This window comes from Channa argus, chromosome 20 (assembly GCF_033026475.1).
Source record: "Channa argus isolate prfri chromosome 20, Channa argus male v1.0, whole genome shotgun sequence".
NCBI lineage: Eukaryota > Metazoa > Chordata > Actinopteri > Anabantiformes > Channidae > Channa > Channa argus.
In genome coordinates this window covers 16,432,337-16,449,437 of record NC_090216.1, presented here as the reverse complement: position 1 = coordinate 16,449,437, position 17,101 = coordinate 16,432,337, and the positions used below count along the sequence as shown (strand labels likewise).

The 17,101-nt window shown below is 39.6% G+C and overlaps 1 protein-coding gene across 1 annotated transcript in view; it reads left to right on the top strand.

Annotated features, from left to right (window-relative positions):
• Window positions 1-10,288, top strand: part of cacna1g (calcium channel, voltage-dependent, T type, alpha 1G subunit) — a 256,257-nt gene extending 245,969 nt beyond the window's left edge. Inside the window, exons 38-40 of the mRNA XM_067487999.1 lie at window positions 2,113-2,314; window positions 2,597-2,766; window positions 8,573-10,288. Of these exons, the coding sequence (XP_067344100.1) occupies window positions 2,113-2,314; window positions 2,597-2,766; window positions 8,573-9,580 (1,380 nt within the window). The 3' untranslated portion in view covers window positions 9,581-10,288. The remainder of the gene's footprint in view (window positions 1-2,112; window positions 2,315-2,596; window positions 2,767-8,572) is intronic.
• The last annotated feature ends 6,813 nt before the right edge of the window (window positions 10,289-17,101 follow it).

Sequence of the window (17,101 nt, the reverse complement as noted above, 5' to 3'; positions counted from 1 at the left end):
TGCACTGTCGATGCTAATTCTGCTCCATCTTTACTGGACATCTTTATAGGCATCCTTATTTACTAATAACTGCAGGTTTAAAAACGCTTATTTCCAAGAAAGTTGAGACTTTAAAAAAAAAAAAGCAATACAAATTGTAATCTTTCATTATTAATTTCATTTTTACTGACCAAATTAGCTATATTTTGTAAATATGATACACATTTAAAGTTGATGCCTGCAATACACTTAAAAACAGGCATGTTCGCCGAACTGTTACGTCACCTTTCATTTTAATCACACTTTAATCACAAGATGCTATTTTTTGCAGCTTTACGAAGCGAACGTTTGTCCATTTTTGCTGTATACAAGATTTGCCGAACAGTCCATGGTCACTACCGCCTGATTCTTCTCTTCATGAGACGGATCTGGACTGCAGGCAGGCCACTGAAGCACTCGCACTGTTTTCCTGTGATTCAGAATGACGCCTGGGATTGTCCAACTGAAATATTCAATGACTCCCTGGGAAAAGATGTCGCCTTGATCCTAGCATGTCTATCTTAAATTCCAATATATGCCTCAAATTATACCTTCACACATATGCAAGTCTCATATTCCAATTTTGCTGCTGCACCCTCATGCTGTCACATATCATGGTGATACCTTCACCACTAACAATCTTAATAGTTTTTCATGTATTGCACAGAGAACCCATGCCACAGATTGTGCTAAAAAAAGTGAACTTGAGCATAGATTTCATTAATTAATCAACAACTGATTATAAATTGAACAATGAACAAAACTACAGAAGAATAACTATCAAAACTTCATCGGAAATGTCTTAATATAGAAATATGGACTTGCTTGAAGGCACACTATGATGCTCCACATTACAGCATTCTTTGTCACCACATCTATTATTTATATTATATATGGCATCCATTATTTTCACACACTGCTGTAATGCAGTGTGTGAAGCTTATGTGCTCCCTCAGCTGAATGAATCTATATATCCTCTATGATATTCTGCCCCACAGGGCTCAGTCATTGAGTGAAAGGACTGTAATCAGGGTATCAGAGCATAATTTACCACCTGTGTGGCTCATGGCTTGTTAATGATCACATCACTTCTCAATAGTCTATCTTTCCTCAAGAGAGGGACAGTGTAACCTTGGCTCATGCTGCAGGTCTGGGCCAGCAATGCAGGGGAATCGATTTATATATCATTAGTCTCTAAAACTGAAAACTGCCAACTAACAGGTGACATGAAATCACTGTTAATTGGCTCATCCTGGAACAAATACTTGAAAAGCAAGGAAGTGATGAGGTAGTGCAGTACAAGTGGCATTGAAAGACCCTTGTAATCTAACTATGTGCCCCCATTCCACCCTTCCAGCCTGGTGTGTGTTATTCTCCAGTCCAGTCCAGTTCAGTAGAGTAGTGTGCCTTCTCACCTGCCAGTTTGCAGTTGTCTCTCCTTTGTCTCTAGCTCTTTTTCTCTCTGTATCCTTATTCTCATTTTTTCTCTGTCCTTTCTATTTCATTCTTCTTTCCCCTACTTTTCTGTCTTTTTCCTACGTGCTTTTTATGTAAGTCCATGTCTTCTCTCACTGTCCTTTCCTACCAGTCTTGATTTGTTTGTCTTCTGTCTTCAGCAGTGGTGGTTTTCACTCCTCTTTAAGTATTAATGTGTTTGCTACAGGTGTGAAAAGTGTACAAGAGCTCCAGTGGCTCTGTGATGAATGTGAATTGGCTCTGTAAGGGGTCAGGCAATAGGACACTGCCCTAGCTGGCACACAATCACGGAGCAGGCTAATGTAACATTCTATGAGTGGGGGGCTAATTGCAGACACAACACGCACATTGTCTTATGCTTAAACAAAGAAAACAATTCCAAATTTGAGAATTTTCTGTGATCTGTGGCAGCTCTGTGCCAGTCAACTCCAATGTCCAAAGATCCTGTCTTTGTTTTCCGTGTATGCTGACGATCACTGCCTGTTTGTTCACATTGTGTCATAGAAAGTTGTCAGCTGTGAATGTGTAAGAAAGAGTGTGTGGGTGCTTGAGTTAAACAGTTGCCCATCTTCTGTTGGGATCCAGAGGAATCCTAACAATTTTTTTGTGCTTCCCCAGAATATTGATCCAGGTGAGCCACTGGAGGACAACCTGCTGAGCGTTAGGAAGCCCGTGGTGGGACGCACACACTCCCTGCCCAATGACAGCTACATGTTCCATCCTCTACAGCCCTTTGGACATGCAGCTAAAGCCCCAGCACAGCTTCTAGCACAGACGCAGAGGCCCCAGCACACATTGGGCACCAATAGGGCCCAATCAGGTGAAGCACAAAATTTATTGTCTTTCAAATGATTTTCAAAAGAAAATGAAACTAGCAAAACCTACTTTCAGTCCGCCTTTACTTATTCACCACACTTGTACCCTAAAAACATTTTTAAACTGGAATTTGTGTCATTTGATTATGAACACAACAGTAACGGCTGGATTTTCATCCATTATGCAAATGAACATCAGCTCAGCTCAGGATGATGCAGCTATTTCCCTCGCAGATCAACTCTTTTGGTGTTATTTACGTGTCAACGCTGTGTTTGTTTGTGTTCAGGCTCCAGTAGCTCGGTGCATTCACAGCCTGAGGGGTTTTCCAAGCAGCTGACCATTCCCACAGACCTCTTCAGACCCATCAGCCCTCACAGCCACTCGGACTCGGAGAGTATACCACGACTACCTCCCCCCAGACGCACACACACACTCAGCTGCACACTCCGCAGACAGGTGGCTAAACCATACTTCATCAGATTGTTACTTTACTCCAAATCTATGTGTAACCTTGTCATGTGACTGCATGTGAATATAACTGTGTTTTACACCACGATGTGTGATTAGGGGAAATTCATCTAGAAGTTCTTATTAATAACTATAAACTCTCTTTAATGCCCACTTAAAAACAACTTTTTGAAAATGTTTAACATACTAATCACATCATTGTCGTAGATTTGAACTTAAAACTATAAATTAAATTAATAAACACCAAATTTTTTTTCATATGTATATCTATTTTGAACTGGTAAGAGAGTTGGCTTAAAGAAATCAGAGCCCAGGGACTAAACCAAACATTTATAACATAGAAAATGTTTACAATCATTTTATTGCCATAACTTTGTGGCCTTTTTTTACTGTAAGTCTTATACTCAGAATACTGTATTTTCTCAAAAACACCTTCTTAATTATCCAAATATTTTAATTCTTTTTTTCAGAATTTCTGAAATTCTCTGAAATTAGACAGAAATGTCCCCACTTAAAAGTGGCCCTAAAATTCCTTCACATTGACAGCATTTAATCTGTCTACATTGCATGTTCTAAATAGTTTCACCTTTCCTTCTTCCTTGTGTCTTCCCCCTTTCTTCCTGTTACCAATTGATCTGCTGTGTCATTTTCTATTCCGTCTGTTATTCTCTGATCCCAGCTCAGTTGGGCCCAAAAACCTCCAGACCCTGAGATATTGCTCAAACACAGATACTCCTGTTTCTGAAACGGCGTCAAACTGCTGCCTTTGACAAACACTGGGCCTTTCAAAAAACACTGGACTAAATGTTCATCTTCAGAGAGACGGACACACACCAACGCAGGCTTTGCTCCTTTTGTTTGCCCCTTTTGTCTCTCATTCACCCAGTTGTTTGTTTAATACAAACCATCAATCGCAAAGCATCTAAAGCTCTCTGATGGGTAAAGTAGCTTTTTAAAGGACTTTGAGTTCATTAATTTTCTATGTTTGCACAGCAAGCAGCAGGAGCTATACATGTAGTATAGATTCACTGAAGTATTCAGCAGCTGAGCGATAGAATGTATTCAGACAAAGATGTCATTTAGCTGACAAATTTACCACAATGCAGTGCACTTACTAGACTTCAAACTTTAAAACTCAGGGGATTGCTACAGAACAGCAAGTGTGGTCCATATGCATTTGGTCATTTTGTACACACAGTACCATAGTGATAGAGCACTTGTGTATTTTCTAATAAAAAGGTTAGTGTTTGTAAGTACACAGACAACCTACCTAGTTAAAAAAAACCTACTTATTGAACTAGGTATTATTTGCTTTAAAATGTTTCATTCTTGTATAGCTCCTCATTATGACCCATTACCCAGGTGTTGTTTGGCCTGGCTTGCTGATTGGCCTGACTTACTATATATTTTTGACCACCAGGTGTCTCTGTTGGCACACTGTTCAGGCTCATGCAGGGAAACCCTCGACTGTCAAAAACGTATCAAATCACTATGTACTAAAACTCATGCATGTTTTTTTTAAATTTATTTTCATCCCCGTAGATCTTTATTTTTATTGACCCAATTATAATCATGTACTATTAATTTTCTTTCTGTAGTTTGTTTTGTTTGTGGAACAAGTCATGAGGACCCTACATTTGTGCTTACTAACCCTTCCTCTCCTACAGTAGTTACATATTGTGTTCACCCTCTGACTGTTGGCCTCACACCCTGTAGATGGTTGTATACAGAGGTAAGCAAACACTGATTAGTATCTGGTTGTAAATTCTAGTAAAAACTCCACTGCTGGTAGTTACAGGGTTTTGTGTGACAGGTCAAAGGTTAGAGGGTCAGGTGGTCTGGCTCAGAGTTCACTGTGTCAGCACTCATTCAGTTGAGTGCTGTTCTTCTAAAGAAAAAACTGTTTACATTTTCCCGGGTCACATGATGCACTTTTGGGTGTTAACAACAGGAAATATGAGTTTCTTACTTGGAAATATTCACATTTGGTTTGACATGCTCTATTGCAACAAAGCTGGCAGGACAATTTTCTTTATTTCCTGCAAACAAAGTGAAGGCTTTTTAGAAGCAGATGCATTTTTGTACTAAGGTATTTGGGCAGTTTAAGTACAAGTAGTTCATTTTAAAAGCCTCCTGAGATATTTATGACATTTAAGAATAGTTTGAGAGGGGAAAAGGTTCAGTTACCCAGTTAGAAATTCACACTTAAAACTTAAATATGAAATTGTGTTGGATGTAAACATTTAACTGCTGAACACAAGATGCCTCTGACTTCACTTCAGTACATGTACACTTGGAAACTTAATTTCCACATCACACTTTTGTAAAGTACATACAGTAATGAACCAGGGGTTGCCTTTAAAGTAGGTAGGTTGGTATCACAAAGTCCTGCTGGTACATCCATTCACTGGTTAAACTTTGATTTAATTTGAACACTTAGACATTTCCACCTTCTACAGATGAATGTAAAAAGTATTAAAAAGCAGTTTTCTTCTTTACTGCATTCATCAGTTGGGAGTATCACAGCAATCCGAGAGAAATTCCTGTGCCAGAGCAGCAGGCTCATATTTAATGGGAACTTTACATTACATGTATAATATAATGGAGTTTACACAAAGAACTTATCATTAACATAAAGACTTGTTCAAGATCAGCATGACATCTCCAAAAAGCAATAGCAACTGTAAAACAATTTAAAATGGGTTTTTTTATACATATAAGCTTATAAAATTGCAGTTACATCTACAATGTTACTAAACCTAATGTAGTAAAATCTAGTAACATTTATCGAGGAACTTACTTACTAAACTAGGCAGGTTTTGAAAACAGTTGTCTATGAAACGCTATAAACAAACCCAAAAATTATGTTCCTATGCAACTAAACTGCAAGTTAATGAGTGAAAAATAACATTGTAATACAACATGTGTTTTTAAATGAATAAAATGCTATATTTAATTATGGCAAGCAAATTGCTGATTGTTGGATGATGGGTTGGACAGGACTGTCTTCCCACGGACCCAAGTTTGACTCAAGATTTCATTGTGTCGTTAGGCTTAGGCAAGAAACAAAGAGATTATAGATTTTTTTAAAAGCAAATAAATGTGTAAAGTGATTGCTCATTAATTCTTATCTATTAACTTTAACCTCGATCTTACAATAACCCAAGCAAGTACCTAGTCACTATCAGACATACTCAATGTGGGATCGAATGTTTTACTGTACAAAATATAATCGGGAACATATTACTGTAATATGTGTAGTATCAATGTATTTGCAACTTTCCATACGCGTTAAATGTCAGTATACACTCTTCCAAAAGCATTAGAACAGTGAGGCCAATTCCTTGTTTTTTGCTGTAGACTGAAAAACTTTGGGTTTTAAATTAAAAGATGAATATGAGACAAGAAATCAACTTTTCAGCTTTTATTTCCAGGTATTTACATCTTGATCTGTTACACAACTTAGAAGAGATCATCTTTTGTTTGAACCCTACCATTTTTCAGGTGAGCAAAAGTATCGACCTAAAATAGATTAAAGTCAATAAGACTTAATATTCATTTGCAAATCCTTTGCTTATAATAACTGCATCAAGCCTGTGACCCAATGATATCACCAGTCTTCGGCATTCTTCTTCTTCTTTTCCAGGCTTTCACCGCAGCATCTGTCAGCTGTTGTTTGTTTTGGGGGGGGTTACTGCCTCCTGTTTCCTCTTTAGCAAATAAAATGAGTGCTCTATAGGGTTTCAGTCTAAAATGTTCCACTTCCTGCCCCTGATGAAGTTCTTTGTTAGTTTGGCAGTGTGCTTTGGGTCATTATCTCCCTACATGATAAAGGACTTCCCAATCAGTTTGGTTACATCTTTTTTCAAATTCGCAGACCAAAGGATTCTGTAGAGTTCAAGTTGCTGCTGCTATAATGTGTTAGAAGAAGCCATGCAAGCCCAAGCAGATCTTTTCCATCACTGTGGTGAAGGTTAGTCTTTGTCTCATTAGTCCATAAAACTTCCCAGAACTTTTGAGGATCTTCTCTGTACTTTTTTTTTTTTTGGCAAATTCCAGCCTGGCCTTCCTATTCGTCTTGCTAATGAGTGTTTTGCTTCTTCTGGTGTAGCCTCTGTACATTTGTTCATGAAGTCTTCTGCAAACAGTACATTGTGATACCTTCACTCATGCCCTCTGGATGTTGTTGCTGATATCAAAAACTGTTGTTTTAGGGTCTTTTTTTACAGCCCAAGGTTTCTGTCATCACCCGCTGTTATTATTCTTGCTCCACTTGTTCGACATCTGTTGGTACGCCTGTGTTTTTTGTCTTCTTCAGGACATTCCAAATGGTTGTACTAGTAATGGGCAATGTTTGTGCAATGGCTCTGATTGATTTTCCATCTTCTCTGAGCTTCACAATTGCTTTGTTTTTCACCCATAGACAGCTCTCTAGTTTCATGTTGGTTACACCTCCTAACTATAAATGCAGTGTGAACAGGGAAAACCCAAATCTAAAACTGAGCGTAGACATTTAGTACTATTTATCATTGGACTAATAGATGCCACTCACGGGATAAGCCGAAAGGACAAAAAAATAAATAAAAGACGCCATAGGACACACCAGGGCAACAAAACACACCTGTCAGTCCAATATTTTTGCTCACAAAAAATATGGGTGGGTTCAAACTAAAAGGCACGAGCCTCTAAGTTGTGTATCAGATTCAGATATAAATACCAAGAAATAAAAGCTGAAACGTTGATCTCCTCTTTCATATTCATCTTTTGATGTCAAACCCAGATGTTCTTGGTCTACAGCAAAAAAAAAGGAATTGGCCTCACTGTTCCAATACTTTTGGGGGGGAATGCACACCAGTTGTATTAGAAAACATAGTCTGGCTTTAATTACGTTCCTCAGAAAAAATTGTTTGCAGTTTAGTTGAATAGGAACATTACTTTTAGAACTTAAGGTTGTATGTAAATGTAAATGAACAGATGAGGACTTTAGAGGATATTCTTGTCTATTAATAACAGAGCACATATATGGTTATTTTAATGTTTTTTTTTGTTTAAATATTAAAAATGTTCCTTTTCAACCAAAAAAAATGCATTACGCATGATATACCAATACTCTCTAAACACTCCAACTGACTGAACTAGTCCTTCGCAGAGTGGTGGTCATGGATAAGAGTGCCCAATATATGGACATTTATGGTAGTCGTACGTCATACTACCCAGGAAGCAGAGTGAAATGCATACATGACAGACTGAGGCATGAGATTTCGTTTTTGAGTGATTTCTACTACATACTTTCAGATTGTTTTTTTGGAAATATGGCCTTACTCAATATACAGTTGATACCCAACATCACAACAGTGCAAATACCAAAAAAGGGTAATGTGGCTCCTTTAATAGCTTTTGCTATAATGTGGGAATAAAAGTAGTAGTTCTGTCCCCACAGAAGCTCTGTACAGAATAGAAAAAAAGCAAAAAGATAGTTTTTACTTACTCCTGACGTATCTTAATTCAGACATGTGCCCTTGACGCAGTGTAACACTTGTAACATCGTGTCATTTATAGCAGAATGTTGCAAGTCCTGTTGAAGCCTCTTCATTGGCAAACACTGACTGTGAACTCTGACCCAAACTATTGCTTCTCATCCTCATCACCGCACACTAACTCGTCTTCCCCCTCTCATCTATGCCCCTGTACCCTCTGCTCTCTCCATCTCTCCCCTCCCTTCCTCTCATTGCACATTTACCTTCATCTTTCTCACCCTTGCCCCTTCTTTCCCTCCATGCCCCCCGTCCTCCAGGTTGCATTGTCTACTGATTCTCAGGAGGCCCTGTGTTCAGAAGGAGCGGAGAGCATTGAAGGACTTGTGAATATGGTCTCTCTGGGCCTCCCTCAATCACCCGCTGCCTCCCCTTCCTCCGCTTCACCCTCACCCTGCTCCCAACATCATCAGCAGCCTGCTGTTTGCCTGGTCCCTGCCACGCCAGGTCCATCACCTAAACCCTCACGCCCCAGCAGTGTGCACACCCAGCACCACGACCAGCACTGCCTCGCCTCCTACTCCTCACCCTCTTCGCCTCCTCCAGTCTTATCAGCCAGGCCACTCCAACAGGAAGAGGCCACAGCGGATCAGGAAGTGTCCCTCATTACTCGTGCTGGGTTGGCTGACAGTGATGACATCATGGTGGAGGACAGTGCAGATGGTAATGAGGGATACTGCAGCTACGCTGGCCGCCAGGAAAACCAAAGTCCCTGTCTGAGGCAGCTGAAGAGGTTCCACAGTGCTGACACACAGGGCCGTAGCGCCCTCCTGCCACATTCACGCCCTTACTCCTGGTTAGATGATCTGCGCCGCCACTCTGTGGAAGTGTGCTCTTCAGTGGAGTCCAGCCCCCAGCGCAGCACCACCTCCACCTCGTCTGGTTTTGTATCACGGGCCGACAGCTTGCAGATCCATAGCCAGACTTCCACTCAGACCTCACTGCCCTCACCACGACGCAAGAAGAAGATGAGCCCGCCCTGCATCTCTGTAGACCCCCCTGATGGACTGGACCCTCAGTCTGGCCTCTACCTGGGCCTGGATGGGCTTGGGGGCATGGGTCTAGGGGGTTTAGGGATGCCCCCTCCTCTGCTCAGTCGGGACACCTGCCTGAGGAGGAGAGCACCCTCCAGTGACTCCAAGGACTCCTTTGACCTGGGAGTCGGAGAGGGTTCAGGTCAGGATGGAGGCTCACCCAGCTCCAACACCAATCCCATGCTATTGACTCTTCCCAGTTTCTCTTTTGACAAGACAAGTTCTGAGCACTGAACACTGACACTACAACCTACAGAGATACACGCACACACACACACAAACACACACACACAGCTGGACGTACCCTCCACACACAAACACATGATGCACTCTGTGTATCTGTGATGGTAATAGTTCTAGTAATAATGCTGTAGAGCGTAATAATGGTAAAACTACAACAAACGGTAAAAACATCCTTGGTTAAAAAGGAGTGCAGTACTGTAGTAGTGTGACCGTATTTGTATTGTTACTGCCAAAACAACCAGAGAAGAAGAGAACAAACCTGACTGTATCTCTTCTGCTATGCCTGCATGCCACTGGCTGCAGCTCGACCCTAACACCTCTGGAGTGACATCAGAGCCTGGGATCTAAACTGCCTGATGTTTCACAGGGTGGATGTTTCCCAGTCAGTGGAGGTACAAAGCAATATGTACGTTTTAGAGACACTATTTTCTTAAATTATTGGGCCATAGTGTTTGTACAGGATGTTGTTCATTTCATTTTATTGTTATTTTCATGTCTTTTTGTGATTTTTCTTTTTGTTTTTTTTGTCAAAAATGGTTTGTCCTTGTTTTTCACTGTAGGATATTTCTAGCTTCCTTGGTTTACTGAGGAAAGTGGACGTTTTTCAAAGTGCTGAAAACCCCTGTATTTGTAGGAATAATATAAATATATATATAAAAAAACAAGTCATTAAACTGAGCTTGGATTTTTAAGCACACATATTAGGCTGTAGTGGTTTGATTGGGAAAAGAAAAAGGTTAAAGGTTTTTTTACTCATTGCTTTATTCTCTTCCATGTTCCAGGCAGAGTCCCCATGCAAAGGTGCAGAAAAAGTGAAATTTAAATTTCAAATTGATCATACATTGTTATCTGTTTCCTAGGATGTTCTAATGCAAAGATTTATATTTACGTGTGTGTCTTAATGAGCAGCCTGCAGCAGAGTTGTGTCCCTCTGGATGTCCATTCTTCACACTTTATGTCTCAGGTAAGAATGGACGGTTACGGTGAGACTCCTAGGTCACACAAACACAATAGAGTAATAAATCTGACACCAGTAACATCTAAGGTAAGTAAAATGTTTGTCTATATTGTAGTGTAGGTTCCACATTTTAAGAATGATGAAAGTAGCCATAATACATTAATTATCTCAACGTTTACTCAGTGTTCTGCCGTGATGGGTTTGATACTTTGTCATGGCTGTTATAGCTGTGTGGGTTTGTACGTTTTAAAGCTACAACATCCTCAGAAAAGTAAAGTTGTCCCGAAAGGTTTATAAACTACTTTTTTTTTTTTCATTGCATTTTCACACCACACTAGATAAACAAAATCCAAGTCAACCAATGTGACGTAATAAATGTATTTAATTGTGGAAAACTATCACATTTTCAATGAGATTTTAAGGTTGGAAGTGCAATATTTTTTGGTCTCATCTGTCTATTTAATTTCCCTTTATCTCAACACTTTAGTTCATACTTAAGCGGAAACAGAGAAAATTCTAAGCTTACAAGCTTAATTCTAAGCGAACACAAATCTTCATCAGCTATTGAAGCACATGGGAAGGTGGCTGAACTGGGCTGCTCCACTGACTCAGACACAAGTTGAACCAAAAGCTTAGATCCTGCCCTCTCAAGTAACCCAAGGTATAAATAGACGGTACTCTGATTTATTTATTTATTTAATAGCAAGTGAATACTTCATGAATAGGAATTTTAAAATGATTTACAAATCCTTATCAATTACCATTATTCTCTCTGGTTGTGCTGATTCAGTGTTGTTTGTGAGTGACTCACTGCCTCACAGAAGATCAGAAAGAATCGGAAAGTGCTACAGCAGTCAGTGCAGTTTTAAAGCAGGATTCAGCCCAGTCCTGCTTGATCACTAAGTCTAGTGTTATTGAGCTTCCATTACTTCTGAACTGTAAATGAAAACCTCCACTTGAAGTATCTTCATTGTAGTTTAACCCCTCAGTTAGCGCTTTGCTGCAAAAATGGGTTTTGGCTGAACTTGTTTCAAAACACGTTTCTGTATAAAATTTCACATTTGTGATCCTTTTATAGGCAGTGAGTTAGTTAAAGAGGTTGCTCTCTTCAAACGTTGTCTGGCAGTGTAGAAACAACTTCAACAAGATTATTCTCTGTTCTCATATCATGGCTTTGACAAAGAGGCCACTGGGATTGATAGTGCCTCTAAACCCACAAGATGTATTGGATTGAAATGTCAGCACCTTTTTGTCAGTTGCTGTCAGCGGCTTGGTAGTGAAGCAGCAAGTTGAACAGCTTTAGCTGTAGATCAACATTTTTCAAGAAACCTCCCACGATTTGGAACACGACCCTCATCTTCTCCTTGCAAGAGCACGAAATAAACAAGGTTTATTATTATTTTCCCCTTTTGCTATCAGCGTCCAAAGCCCAGTTGCGTCATTGTTGTATGGCAAAACAAGACTTAAACCACAGGGATCTAATGCCTGGTAAATAATAATGATAATTGTTAACATTTTAGATATTACATTGGATGAATTACATAATTATACAACAAGCCATTAATTAGACAGAATTATGAAAGTGGCAGTAAAAGAGAACCCCTGAGTTGTTTGTGTTTAATAAATAGCTAATAAATTATTTGATCATTAAACATAGAAACAAATCAGATTTTTAATAGAAAAATTACATTACAGAGTTCCTGGGGGGGACTGTAGCTCAGTTGGTAAAAGGCAGTTGTCCACGGACCACAGGGTCAGTGGTTTGATCCCTGGCCCCAGCTATATGTCAAAGTGTCTCTGGGCAAGAGACTGAACTCCTAACAGCCCATCCCCATCCTCAGCTGTGCAGTGCTGGTCTAAGCCCGGTAGAAATTGGGGAGGGTTGCGTCAGGCATAAAAACTGTGCCAAATCAACATGATCCGACAAGCTCAATAGTTATAAGACAATAAATCTACAAAGAACAACCATTAAGCAACATATTAAGAGACTGTTCGTTTTCTCTGTAGCTGCAATGGAAATGTGCTGCTTTTTTCTTTTCTTTAAATAGTAGTTTTTTTATATATATATAGTATGTGGCTGCCAATATACTGGCATATGTCCTCAGACAGCAGGTATGTATGGGGGAGTGTAAGCCCCTAATTACCACTTAAGACCCTAAAAGATGTTAAGCGGCTCCAAAAAATATTTCTTTAAATTTAGATTGTAAAAACACATTTTTTTTTTTTTTAAATATTTAAAGGTGATGATTGACACTTAATGTGATGTGACAGTGAAAAGAGGTCTATAGCAGCTACTGGCCCAGATATGTCTGCAAACAATACAATTAGTACAGATTCAATTGAAAAAAGCTGAACTCCACAGTTCTACCCCTGCTTTAATTCTCTGAGAAACCTTATTTAAATATTCTGTCCTTTTTGTCCTTAGCCAACACAGAATTTCTCAAAGAGTACTGGACTCACTAAACCATATAATGATACATTGGTTTTGGAGATTTGGCTGATTGAGGTCCAGAACTAATGAGGAAACAGTTGTAGCTACAGCTACAGCACACACCCGCTGCATAATTCATGTCCTGAATGACAGTTATTTTTGGATCAATAACACACCTTTCCTTAAATCTCCTCTCCTTCTGTCAAAATTGCAAAAACAAATCCCAAACAGCTGCATGAACAAAACCTTTGACTCATCTTGTAAAATCATGAATAAATTCCAAACTTTTTTGTGTGTACTATTTCATAAATTTAATCAATCCCAAACACTTATCAGATGACACCCAATAACAGCTAGTGAATATAATATATACAGCAGTCAAGTACTTAACACTTTGCTCTAGGTATAGCAGGACAAAATTATCTTTATTCGCAAATTTGGCATATTTTTGTATTTAGTAAAACCTCTGATTATTTATATGTATACATTAAAGAAAACTGGCAAAAAATAAAGAAGATTTCTGATTGCAATAAATTGTTGACACGTCAGACATTTACTCTGCCTCAGCATCCTGTCTCTATAGGTCGATTAACAACATTAGAGGTGTAGTGACTGTAGTATTGTACAACTTTCCTTTAATACTTTCAATCTTTTTCTGGACTCTGCAGTGACATCATACTTTTTGAGTGTCCTGATTATGGAGGCCACTGAGAAAATGAGCAACACATGATCTATGATTGTTTTATGATCTGATAAGACTGCTCGTGTTCTTGGTCTTCCTTATAATACTCCTTATCATAGACCTTTTCCTCCACCTTCTCTCAGGTGTGCTTATCTTACTCCTCCTCTTGTATCCTCTATTACTGAAGACACAATTCATCTCAGACAGGCCACCGACTTGAATTAGCTCTTCCTTATTGGGCTCAACTGTAATCACTGGCCTGATACTAGAGTGGAACATGGAGCATGTTAATGATGAGCTGGTTGTGTTTAACCTTCGTGGCCTGTGTCTTGCTATTTTTTCCTATTGCTATTTACTGATATTGTTTTGTCAGCGTATTTAGACTTTTGCAAAAAGGTTGAATCCTATTGGGAGACTGTCTACAGTGACTATATGTGAATTGTCAAAAGAGGTATGTCAGTAAAAGAAACCTGTTAAGAATAGTCTCATGTATCCTCAATCATCTCTCCTTAAACATTACCCCTCAGCCCTTAGAGTGAAAAAAAGAAAATGAGGACTGGAAAAACTTCTGGATCGATTGGAGTGAATAAGTTGTTGGAAATAATATTGTGACCCATTGTATTTTTTGTTCGATGCATTTTTCTTCCTTTTTTCAAAACCTGGTTCGTAAGCTGCTCACAATGCAGCAGCTCATTCAGAGATTTGGGTTTGTCATGCTTCCTCTCGCTAATATAGCCTCAAGTCTCAAACAAGATGAGGTGCCTTCAGAAGTTCAACTCTTTCTGTCTCCACATCACCAGATTAGGTTTTTTTTTTTTGAAGCAGTCACAGTGGATCATTGTCCACATGTTGATTTGGCACAGTTTTTACGCTGGATGCCCCTCCTGACGCAACAAATAATCAAACATAAGTCATCACTAGGACTTATGTTTATGCAAAAGCCAGAATTTTAAAAAGACTTTTACATGCTTTTGCATATGAATAAGCAATAGCAACCAGTTAGATGTGATCTGATAGTGGACATTGACAGCTCCAACTGTGGACAGACCTATCTGGAGAATATCATCAGAAGATTTCCAATGGAAATGCAAGGGGGGTGGGGGGTTACACCATTAATTATGTGCAATGCGTGAGCACTCCGGGTGTCTCAGCCTTTTGGTTATTTAATTAGTGAAACTTTTAAAATCCTCCATCCTCCAGTAGGCACTTAGAAGGAGATATTTAAGATTAACAGGATTCAGTTTTACTATCTCCGGTTATCTTTTGGAGCAGTGTGGATGATGGCTTATAAAATTTTAAAGAAGGTTCTGAATTTCTGCCTTTGATTTGAAATGGTCTGATATCTGTTAACATGTGTAACTAATACCATGTGTCACTGAATATATTAAATAATAGCCCAGACTGGAATTTCCACCCTCATTTCTTCCCTTGAAGAAAACTACTACACTACTTTTTCTATGCCTTTTCTATCTTCTGTTAAAACTGCTACTGTGTTTTTTCAAATCCCCTTTTTCCCCTTTACTTTTCTCATTTCATGGCTGACAGCAGAGCATCTGAGCCGGCCTGAAAATGTCTGTACTCCTGTATGATGGTTGTTCTCGAACTCTAGCTCTGTATGATTAGAGATTGCCTGTCTATATCTGAAGTGTCATTCCAATTTGTGCTTTAGCAATGTGACCGCCCCCCACGCCCTGCCCCCAGAGAACAGCCAGAATAACAATCCATCCTACATTTTAATTCCTAAAGCGAATTAAAATGGCTGATGGCCTCCAAATAATCTGTCTCCTGGTCAGTGGGGTTAGAAATTAGTGATGGAATACAGCAGCTCGTGGAAAAACAAACTTTCATGTTTGCCAGTGTTAGTGTGTGGCAGAGGGCTCTGCTGATTAACGTCAGCTATGATAAGTGGAACAGATCAGAGGAGTTTTTGCTACGACAAAACTAAATACATGGCTGCTCTCAACACAAAGCTGGTGCCTGGAGCTCTGCTCATATACAATTGCAAGAAAAAATGATGGCACTGTTTGCAATGTCCGTTTTTTCTAATTTAATCTTCACCAAATTTACATTTGAAACATGTTATAGACTGTGTGCTCTGTGGGGAGATCAGTGGAAGCTTCTGAAGAAGTCACACTGATTCATCCATTTCCAAAAGGAATAGACTCACAGTTCAGCCACAGTGGAGTACTTGAAATGGAGCCTACAGGTCAATACAGTAGCAGCGAGTGGCTGATAAAATACTCTGTTGTAGATATTTCAACGTGAATTTAACAGCAGGTTTACATTTAGCAGACGCTTTGAGCCAAAGCGACTTACAAGTGAAGTGCAAGGCAAGCAAAAATCGAAGTCAAGGAGAAAAGATCAAAGCAAAGTCCCTATCAGAAAAGTGTTCACATTTCATGAGATACTAGTGCAAGAAAGAACAGAAAGGAAGTTTATATATATATATATATATATATATAAACTGTGCATAGGAAGTGGTGGAAGAGTTCTGTTTTTACCAGTTTTTTGAATATTGGGAGTGAGTTTCTGAATATGCAGAGTTTAGTAGCTCGTTCCACCCTCGTGGCATCATTGCGCTGATGAGTTTTGCTTGATGTCTTCTGTGTGGTGCTTGGACCACCAGACATCGTTCGTTGGCAGACCACAGAGGATGGAGGGATTGTAGACCTGACTGAGGGAGTTGAGGTACACGGGAGCTGTTGAGGTGATCACCCTGTGGGCGAGGGACAGTGCTTTGAACCTTATGCTTGCAGCTACAGGTAGCCCAGATTTATGGCCGACTTAGTGGGGACAATAACTGTAGATGCAGTGTTTTTGCTGATATTGTGTTGTGTCGAAGTTCTGGCTGGGAAGACAAGAACTCTGGCCTTGAAGAGGTTGAGCTGAAGATGTCTCTCTTTCATCCAGGCAGAGATGTCAGAGAGACAGTCAGAAATAATTTAAGACTTCTCGTTCCATTGTCTTGGTCAGAAATGGATGAAAAGAGGTCTGTAATTCTCCACTAAGGGAGGGGTCAAGAGACTTCTTGAGCAGTGGGGTAATCTGGGCCTGCTTGAATGAGGTCGGAAAAGTGCCTGTCGTGAGAGATGTGTTGATGATTCGTGTAGTAGCTGGCACTAGTCTGAGTGCAACTGCTTAAAGGAGAGAGTGGAAGGGACTGGATCCACAGAGCATGTTGCCGGATGGTTAGAGAGGAGGAGGGTGGATATGTCATCCTCAGTCAGAGTTGAAAATGAGGAGAGAGATGCAGAGTTGGAAGAAGTGAGCAGGATGTCATCATCTAGAGGAGAGTTGTTTCTCACAGGCAAAGTAAAGTAAGGATTAGATTAAGTTTTTTATTCATTAACTTTCTAACTGAAATCTTCTGGATGTTGCTATAAATACAGGCTTGCATCTTTCACATTTTTGCCATAGAACCAATTATATTTTGGCACAGTT